General features: G+C 32.8%; 1 protein-coding gene across 3 annotated transcripts; it reads left to right on the top strand.

Moving 5' to 3' along the window:
- Window positions 1–838: 838 nt before the first annotated feature.
- Window positions 839–5,728, top strand: LOC140870737 (monothiol glutaredoxin-S15, mitochondrial). 3 transcript variants are annotated; one of them, XM_073273137.1, is made up of 8 exons: window positions 839–985; window positions 2,331–2,431; window positions 2,627–2,755; window positions 2,944–3,043; window positions 3,627–3,693; window positions 4,276–4,354; window positions 5,175–5,259; window positions 5,601–5,728. In XM_073273137.1, exons 2-7 carry the CDS (start codon window positions 2,366–2,368, stop codon window positions 5,223–5,225), a joined length of 492 nt encoding a protein of 163 aa, XP_073129238.1. In that variant the 5' UTR covers window positions 839–985; window positions 2,331–2,365; the 3' UTR covers window positions 5,226–5,259; window positions 5,601–5,728. The 3 variants fall into 3 exon arrangements, with proteins under 3 accessions (XP_073129238.1, XP_073129237.1, XP_073129236.1); XM_073273136.1 differs by lacking the exon at window positions 5,601–5,728 and adding an exon at window positions 5,396–5,468; XM_073273135.1 differs by lacking the exon at window positions 5,601–5,728 and having other exon boundaries at window positions 5,175–5,468.
- The last annotated feature ends 4,129 nt before the right edge of the window (window positions 5,729–9,857 follow it).

The following is a 9,857-nucleotide window of genomic DNA, read 5'->3' as shown; positions in this document are numbered from 1 at the left end:
AAGAGAACACAATAAATGTAAAAAATGTGGTGTAATTATAAATTTCACTCCCATTGTAAATATCATCTCCTATTATATAATGGTTATATAAATTTCTCATGTGATACATTGAATCACGACTTATATCGATGTCATTCTTGATCACAAGACTCTTATGTCACATACCATTCATTTGCAAGCAAACCGAATTGTGGTTTTCGTACATAGGTTCGGTGGTGTCTACCCTACAACGAGTGATCTGGTGAAGAATTCATCATTAATTTGATGTATGGGCTTATACAAGATGTAACACACCTGATGGAGTATAGAAGCTCTCCATAAATTCCAATAGATCATTACTCCGCATAAAAACAATATAAACTCCAAAAATATTCTTTGAGATTGGAAATAATATCAATTACATAACTTGAATTTTGTTTATATAAATAAATGAAAGAATCTAAAATCAATCATCTTGATTTCATCCATGTACACAAAGTTGGATATTATAAAAATTCAATCAAAAACTCCTATAAAACCGTTTCAGATATCAATTTTGTGAGGCGTATTTTTTTTACCCCACGCGATTAATAAAAAAATATATTATTTTTCAAGTTTAAAAAAATTTACTTGTCATCATAAATATCAATGGCAACAACCTATTTCACATATATAGGTATCAACAAAAGATATATTGAGAAATTCCCTAATTCGAAGTCTTCAAATGTGGGATATAATTCGATATACGCATTTTAATTTTTAGTCATATAATATAAGGATTGGATTTTTCTTCTTTAATATATACAATGATTGAAAGGAAAAAAGTGAAATTATTGAAGATGTCAGGGATGCTTTTGTAAATTCACAACACTAGGGGCTGTTGGGTAATTCTCACATGCTCTGGCTTCTCCTCGTCTCCACCCGCCTCCAATTCTTGGCTGAAGTGCAGGTGCAGTTGAATTATTCGGGCCTTAAGCGAATCTATCCGATTCAAACAAAATTCTGGGTTAGATTCTTGCTATCATCACATTTGTAATTCTTACTCAATTTTACTTTTCTATTGTTGGGTTGTTAGTGTTGCGAATCGTGTTGTGTTATGCATGTGATGTATTTGTTGGCTTTGATGAGCTAGGGTTTATCGTTGCTGGTACTTGATCTTTCATGAGGATTTCTGATCTTAGAATGAGTAATTTGTTGTCAGGAAAAAGGGTCTGTTTGATAGTCCTGAATCAGTGGTTGCTTTGCTCCAGCTGCTATTTGTTTTTTTTTTAAAAATGAAATCTTTACGTTTCTACGTGAAACAAGTATTTCTTTTGGGTCTTCAAATCTCTGTAAAAGATTCATGCTCGATATGGAGCATGGAATCAATTGACTGTTGAGTTTGCATTTTGTAGTGAATGATTTTTTTGTTTTTTTTTTTTTTTTTTTTTTTACGTGAGAACCCGCAGCCGCTACCTTTCGGTGTGCGCTGGGTAAACTCCCGGACTAACGCAATAGCCTGTAAACTACGCTAGTCCAGTAAACCACACTAGACAATGATTTGTTGTTCTTATGATTTCCGGTGCGAGTGACTCTTTTAAGAATTGATTGGATGATGAATATTAGTGTCCATTTCGAATGAAAATTATGTACTATTATACCCAAAAAAGGGCAATAAAAAATTGGCAATTTGTTGTTTTCCTGTCTTTTAAACAAACATAAATCCTAGAACTCTAAGAAACTTCTGTTTTGGAACTTGACTGGCTCCATTGAAGGTGGTTGTTCTATTATGTCTTTGTAACATTTTAAATGTGAGTGTTCGTTCCTCTAGAAACCAAAGCCAAAGACGTTAAATTTTTAAGCAATTAGTTTGAATAGGTACATGACTTTATTCCATAGAGTTAAAGACCGCATGGAAAAATATCTGTGTCTTGTGCTTTTGTTTGTAACCATGTCTTGTTTTTGTTTGTTGTCACTGTGTGCTATAAAATGTTATTGTTTTAATGCTTTACTGACATCTTGATGCTTAACTACGCTATGTTTCAAAAAATAGTCTGTCGACTGTCATTAATTTTTTTCCTGATTTGGGCTTTGGGGCAGGAAGGGGATGGAAGTTGTTTGCTTTCGGTTATGCTGCTGACTAAAAAAGAAAGAGCTATTTGCTCTTTAAGTTGTCTTTATTTATTTATTGGTGAAATGTGATATCTTACCCATTACCTTGAAGCTTGAACTTTTCTATGCAGAGTCAGTATATAACTTTATCCAATCTTGAAGTTTTTGTTTCATCCATTGTAAATTTCAATTGCTATGTCTTGGTGCAAATTTTCCTAGATTCTGAAATTAAATTTTAATTTATTGGATACTTTGTGCAGCTATAAGTGGGTGACTCTGAATTAAGCACAGAAATATGGTGAGGTTATTGGCAAACATTATTCGTAGAGGTGTTGCACCCTTTCCAGCTGCGGGGTTGACTGTAAGTGTACATGTTTTATTTCACCTTAGGCCACCCTCCTCCCAAATTTCTCAGGTCTTTCATCATTCTTTGTTTTAGATTCTTAGCTACTGGTACAAGGGCTTTTTAGACTCTATCATCCATTCATCTGTGTATATGAATGAGAGTCTTTTGTGACTGCAAATTTCATCTAATGGTGCTTTATTCCTGTTGTAGGCATCTGGTTCTTTCTACCAGAACGTTCTTCGGTTTTCTTCCAATGTACCTGATGACACACATGAAGATTTTAGACCCACTATTAAAACTGATAGTTCTGGCGTTGCTATAAAAGATGTTGTCGAGCAGGTACATACCCTTATCATCTGAATGCTTCATCATATTGTTGATCCAATCCATAACATAATGACATACTTGGTTCAAAATTTCTCCATCCTTTATTTCGTTTCCCTTATTGTCCAAGTAGGCGTGTTCAATAGCCTTGCCTTATCAGCAAGGATTGACATCTGTGTGGTGATGCTATCTCTGCTTCACAGGATTTGAAGGAAAACCCTGTAATGATATACATGAAAGGAGTGCCCGATCTTCCCCGATGTGGATTTAGTGCATTAGCAGTGAGAGTTTTGAAAGAATATAGTAAGAAATGCAACATGTTTGTTATTTTTAAATGTGCAATTTATTATGTTTAATTGCAATTTTGTATAGTTGTTTTCATCCATCTTTCACTATTTTGTTTTTATGTTTTCTGATCTAAAAGGGTTCTTAGCCTAGTCCTACTCTTTTGTAATTTCCGTTATTTATTGTAATTTACATTTAGGGGTTTCTGCACGAAATACAAATCCTGCCTTGGCTTTGGTAGATTTCATAACAAAAGTGTTTTCTTTATATCAAATCAAAGTTTATACTTTTGATTTTATTGTTGTTGGAGGTGGGGTGGGTTCCTTAATGCAGCGGTCTTATATATTTTGAATGCTTCATATAACAGTTGATAATCTCTTCTTTGAATTTTATGCAAGAGATGGATTATTAGCCATACAATTTTTTTATTAATAATTCTTTGTAACTTGGCTGAACTTGGTTCATCGACTAAACAAATGCACTGAGTATAATTCTGCAAAAGTGATATGCTCATTAAGTTTTAAACTTCTTCACATGGAATGGTTGTTTCTGCTACACTTCTATGCTCAACCTTGTTATCAGTTGAAATGGGGCTTTGCAGATGTTCCTTTAAGTGCCAGAAATATATTAGAAGACCTTGAACTAAAGAACGCTGTAAAAGCTTTCAGGTAAATTATCACTGTTCATGTTTTTATTGGTGTGAATGTCTGAATAGATAGAATTTTTTATTTTATATGATATTAAATTTTACAGAATAGATGACTGCTAGAGAAAAAATAGTTTTTGAATATACTAAAGAAAATATTTTATTACCACCATTGTGCGTGTTCCCTGATTTTTCTTTTACCCCAGAAATTAATAGGTCCGGTACTCGCCCTTGTATATGTTCGAGGATGAGTTTATATATGGTTTTAGAGTGAATCTGTATTTTTGTGATAAATTACATATTCATTTTGTAAGAAATAGATAAATTACATATTTTTTACTCATGTTTGGGACTCGAGTCAAAATGGATTGTGTGATATTTTGATTGCCACTTTGCTGGGAACACTATAATATCATATATTATTACCTTGGTATTCTCCAAAGTTCTTCACAAGGCTTGGTTCTACACTTGTTTGGAGAGTCTCATAAGCCATCCTGTACTCTTATCTATTTAGATATACTTAACAAAATAGAGAAGTGTTGTTTTTCTCTTTGTTTTTTCAGAAATTATGTAATGTAATAACACATGCCACAATTTATTGCAGCCACTGGCCAACATTCCCTCAAATATTCATCAATGGGGAGTTCATTGGAGGATCTGATATCATTCTTAACATGCACCAGGTTTGCCCTTTTTCTTCTTTGATTTTCAAATCCAGGACAGTTACAACTCTTGTTCATCAAACTTTACCACCAAAACATATCTGATCCTCCATTACATGCATGTGATAACTTGGGTCCTCAGTTTTGTCAAAATCGGACATTTTACATCCCTACCATAATACTCAGTCCAATTCTTAAGACGGTGATTTGCATGTGATGCATCTGTGAATATTTCTGATTTAAAACTAGGGGTTCATACACTTGCTTTTCATCCCTAACTTATACCACTAAATTATTGGTCCCTTGTGCTTCACAAATAACTCTCATTTTAATTGAGTAAATTAATAGAAATTGAGCTAAAGTGCTAAAAGAAGTTTGGCAAAATTGTGGTTGAAATTGATTTAATATGAAACCTTGATAGTTCGCATGTAAAAGTTCAAATTCAGGCTGAAGGGTGTGTTAATGTTTGGAAGGCGAGTCATGATATTAATACATATTGTCTATTTTTTATGCGACAAGGGACCAATTCTGTCACTGAATCGAATGGAGAACCAAATCTATTTGTAGTAATAATTGGGACAAAATATACAGTTATCCGTTGTAACGATTTTAGGGATGCGGATTGCCTATTTTTGATACGATTATGGATCAATCCTGTTACATGAATAAAAGGAAGAACCAAAGTTGTTCGTTGTAACCACACAACTGTCCTTTGAAACCCTTTTACGTGCCTAGTCTGGCTTCATACAGATATCAAAGCCCTGCATGGTTGTTTGCCTTAATTTTCTGATCAGAGAACTCTAAAACTCTTCTTCTTGCTCTGGTTTTTTTCCGTACGCAGACTGGTGAATTGAAGGAAAAATTGAAAGACGTCGCAGAAAAACATAAGTAAGCACCGTGAGGCATCACGGCTTAGCGAGTGAGAGGTATATTAGATAACTTGTTACCATTATCCTTTGTTTCTGTAAGATGAAACCATGTTTAATACTGGCACCACCTCACATTTTTGAAATAAGTGAATAATTGGCAGTAACAAGTTCATGTGGTGCCTGTCTTTTGCAGAAGTAATTTCTTGCAAAAGAGAACTTTAATATGCTGCAGATTTATCATGTCATATATTTTGGGGTTCTTTGAAGTATGATTCCATTATTTTGTTGTCACTCCCTAAGCTGTTTACCATCTGACGACTCGGATTCGAATTTGGATGTGGGAACTTGAATCTTGTATCATTGCATCAAGACAACTAAAAATTTGTCATCATAAACAGGTTGGAAGAGTTTTACATTGCTGGAGCATTATAATAAATTACAGTAGTTGGAGAAACAACTGGTTGTGTAATCGAAGTAACTAAAGATGATGTAAAAGAATTTTCTCAATTAATCATTTAGGCGACACATGCATATAATGTTCGATTGAAATTACTTTTAAAAATGTCTTTTAATATTTCAAATATCAGAAGGAATTTGAGTATAATCTTACACTATATTGTTGTATCAAATGTGTTGAATTTTTTTAAAAAATAATATTGTCTAAACGTAGTTTTTAAAGGAAACTTGATTGATGTTTTTTAGAATAAAAAAAATGAGGTAAACGAGAATTAAACGGTTTTTATATGATAATTGTTCGAATATATTATAATTATTTTTATCTATAAACTTATTTCTGTTTTTTTTAAATGAATTTTCCAAAATTTTATAATAATTTTGTGAATGTTTTTTTTGGATTACGCAAATTAATTATGTAAAATTTGTGAATGATGTTTAATATATTATCATATGGGAAGTGAGATGGTATATGTACGGGTTTTGTCTCAATATACAATTAAGATATGATATTTATCAATACAAGTGGGTCTTAATATTTTTTCAGTGGATTCAACAAATATTAATAAATCACAACTTTAAATATATCATTGTGGTAATGCAATTAAAAATACGATGAAATTATCCATAAATCTGGAATCCACTGCATAGTTTTCATAACCGGATCCAAGCCTGCACGAATAGAAAATTTAATACTTGATACGAGTTAATGTTTTCAAATCCACACGCATTAATGTCTATTTTTACCACCAGATAAGGGTTTTAATTGTATATCTCGTTACCAACTCTCTCCTTTACTCAATCATCAGCTATTTGTCAACATCGTGAGTCTCCTCCCATTTCTACCAACATGAAAATATAATATTGGTGTGATATGACCTCCAACAGCCCTGACTCGTCCACCGTGTTTTTCCTGAATTAAGTGCTATGGTAAGAATATTTTTTTTTATATCTTTCTTGTCCAATGTATCCCGCGCTTCTGTTATATGACTCATCTTATCATCCAAATGAAAAAAGTGTTGTATACTAAATTAATAAAAGAACAAACAAGGTTTAAGATAATTCGAAGACTTGCCATATGTAAACAACCACACAATTTCCTGAAATTGGCTCCAATTGATCCAAAAGACTGGTGCCCTCAAGGTGAAAGTTCAATTCATAATCATCTTGAAATACCTTTCAATCCGAACAAATTGAAAATTTGCTTCCATTCTTGAGATCTTCGCTTACAATAACAATACAACATTCACACTAATCTTGGTACACTTGATGACAAAGTCTGGTTGTTTTGAACAAGAAAAATTTTCTTCCTTTTATACTTATAATAAGTAATTGTAAAATTTTTAGATAGGTGCAATACTAAATAATTTCATGGATATTTACTTGGAATTATTAGCTTCGATGTACCTCGTGTCGTAGCATTATCAAGTGTTTTGGACAAGTCACGTGTGTTCCAACAGCATCACCAAGAATTTCACATCTATTGAGAATCGTAACTGGAAAACGTGCTGATTTTTGCATTGCTTCATCGATGGATATACACATGCAATTCATGGGTAATGGAACACCATGGAGCAAATTGCTAGCTCCATTGACCTCAACAACCGTTCCATATACAGAACGTCTGTGCTAGAATCCAAGTTCAAAATAAACGGTTCAACCAAAAAGAGAAATAGTTGTTTCATTGAATTGTACTAACTCTTTATGTTAATAACATTAACTAATATATATAATAATGACTTATATACCTGTAAAGCAACTTGATATGAATGTAGGAGACACTCAAAGATTCATATTATTCAAAGAATCATTACTAATTTGCCATCAAGATTAGACGAATTTAGAATTCATGGTAATCAAATTGGAAAGAATGGGAGCCAAGTTGGAATAATCGGAGCTCATTTTGGAAGAGATTTAATTTCCTTGAAGTGCACGAAAGCCTCGAGAAAACAGCGGAATTATCGTGCGAGTATTCTGACAGAACCTTTCTCGCTCGAGCGCAACTTCCTACCGCTCGAGCGCGCCTGCGGGACAGAAACTTTCTCGCTCGAGCGCGCCCAATGTTAGCTGAAAAAAATTGGACAGAAGACTGCTCGCTCGAGCGCCAGTTTTTACCGCTCGAGCGCGAGCAGATTTTCCGAGAAAAACGCACAGTGCGACATGAAATGTGTGGTGTGTGCGCGATGGAGAATATTATTTTTGATTTTTTTTTTTACCTATTTTAAGTGTTTTAAGTCTACTAGGAAACTTTCTATGATATCTTTTGATATATTTTACAATATTTTGCATTATCTTTTATTTTTTATTGTAAACTATAAATATAATATTTATTTTCATTAATAATAATTCAGATTCAGTTTATACACAAATTATTGAAATTCTCTTTAGAATTTTATTCAAAGATTTGCTTTGACTTTTCAAATCAAACTTCTCACAGTTAAATTACTTTGAAGTGTTTGTCAGTTGTTCTTCATCTAGATTGTCAAACACAAGTTGTTTGAAGGTCTTTTTGAATTACAAGTGTTTCGTGATTAATTATTACTACTTGTTTATCAATTAGGGGTGATTATCCAATTTATCTGTTTATTGTGTTTTAATGTGTTTTACTTGTTTCAAAGATCGGGACATTATTTTGATTCTTTGATTATTGAATTGAGGGCACGATCATATCAATTATCGTGTTTGCTATTTGAATTCATAAGAAATCATATCACAACTGCTTTGTCCATAACTTGCATTTCAACATCATTCAACTCTTCATAACTGGAGAAATTCTTGTCGATCTTCACTTCATTTTCATTCCGTTGATGTAACTTTACCGAGCAATTGTCTTTGTCATCAATCTCATTGTCCCATGCACCCCTTTTGTAGACAATTGCTTCAAATTTTTGAATGTGTGTATCTTGTTCTTGAATTGACATTCTAGCCTTTACGAACTCTCTCCTTTACTCAATCATCAGCTCTTTGTCAACATCGCCAGTCCTCCAACTTCTACCAACGTGAAAATATAATATTGGTATGATATGACCTCCAACAGCCCTGACTCGTCCACCATGTTTCTCTTGAATTAAGTGCTTTGGTAAGAATATTTTCTTTTATATCTTTCTTGTCCAATGTATCCCGCGCTTCTGTTATATGACTCATCATATCATCCAAATGAAAAAAAATGTTGTTTGAAAGGTTTTATTGAAATATAATGAATGATTTTTATCTATAGTTTTTCACAATCCTGTTTACTGTTATTTTCAACTCGTGGCCATCAAATTCCCTTTCTTTATTGACTCTCATTTATTCCACATAATAGCTCTACTAATCTCATCATCGTCACACAATTCATTTTCCTACAAATAAGAACAATAAGATGATATATGTCAAATATGAATGGTTATTAAATGCTAGAAAAAACTGTTATAAGAATTTTACGGGCAATCTGTCATGCCAATAAAAAATACAGCCCTGTACAAGCATAAATTTTGAGATATACTTATTATTTCTTCAGCATATCGTGCATATCGATCTTTTACAAGAAAGGCAATGGGGGTATATGTTCTTCTTTCTTCTCTCTTTCTATTCATCACTTAATTTCTAGTCAAGTGAAATGTTCCACATATCAAATTTACTAATTCTTCAAGTACCTTAATATGTACTTATTTGTAAAGAACACAAAACTAAACTTACAATTAAGTCGTTAGACATGCGAGTAATGACAAAAGAAATCCAATCATCTCTTGCAAGATCATAGCCAACAACTGGTTCATCCCACTCTTTGGGTTTCTCAAGCTTGTTCGAAATGAATGTCTGAGTGAGATGGAATTTAAATTAACGCCACTTATTATTTGCTGAATTTAAAAATCATTTCTTCCAACTCGGGGGAACATCATATGTAATGCCCAAAAAATTAGTTATCGAATTAATTGACAATTAAAAATAATTATTGAAGCGGAGGAAATAGTTATTTATGCCAAATAATTTAATTTGAAGAAATAATCAGTCTGGCTGACTGGTCAAAGCCTAAGATTGATGTTGCAAAATTTACGCTCGCAAGCGTACGAGGTCAAGTTTTAATATAATAGTGAATAAAATATCATTCCCACGAGGAGTAAAATAAAATTATTCAATACTTGTAATTATAATAGTCTTAATTTAGTTTAGAAAATCAAAGTTTGAGAGGTTTTCAGAAAAATTAAATAAGCAAAGGATTT

This window comes from Henckelia pumila, unplaced genomic scaffold, assembly GCF_033568475.1.
Source record: "Henckelia pumila isolate YLH828 unplaced genomic scaffold, ASM3356847v2 CTG_19:::fragment_3, whole genome shotgun sequence".
Classification (NCBI taxonomy): Eukaryota; Viridiplantae; Streptophyta; class Magnoliopsida; order Lamiales; family Gesneriaceae; genus Henckelia; species Henckelia pumila.
Note: the sequence above shows the minus strand (reverse complement) of the source record. Positions and strands in the feature narration are given on the sequence as shown.

Excerpts from the sequence above, each read along its gene's own strand:
- LOC140870737 (XM_073273137.1), top strand. The coding sequence starts at position 2,366 with ATGGTGAGGTTATTGGCAAACATTATTCGTAGAGGTGTTGCACCCTTT. Across the intron at positions 2,432-2,626 it reads TTCCAGCTGCGGGGTTGACT|GCATCTGGTTCTTTCTACCA; the intron begins GTAAGTGTACAT and ends TTCCTGTTGTAG. Across the intron at positions 4,355-5,174 it reads TCATTCTTAACATGCACCAG|ACTGGTGAATTGAAGGAAAA; the intron begins GTTTGCCCTTTT and ends TTCCGTACGCAG.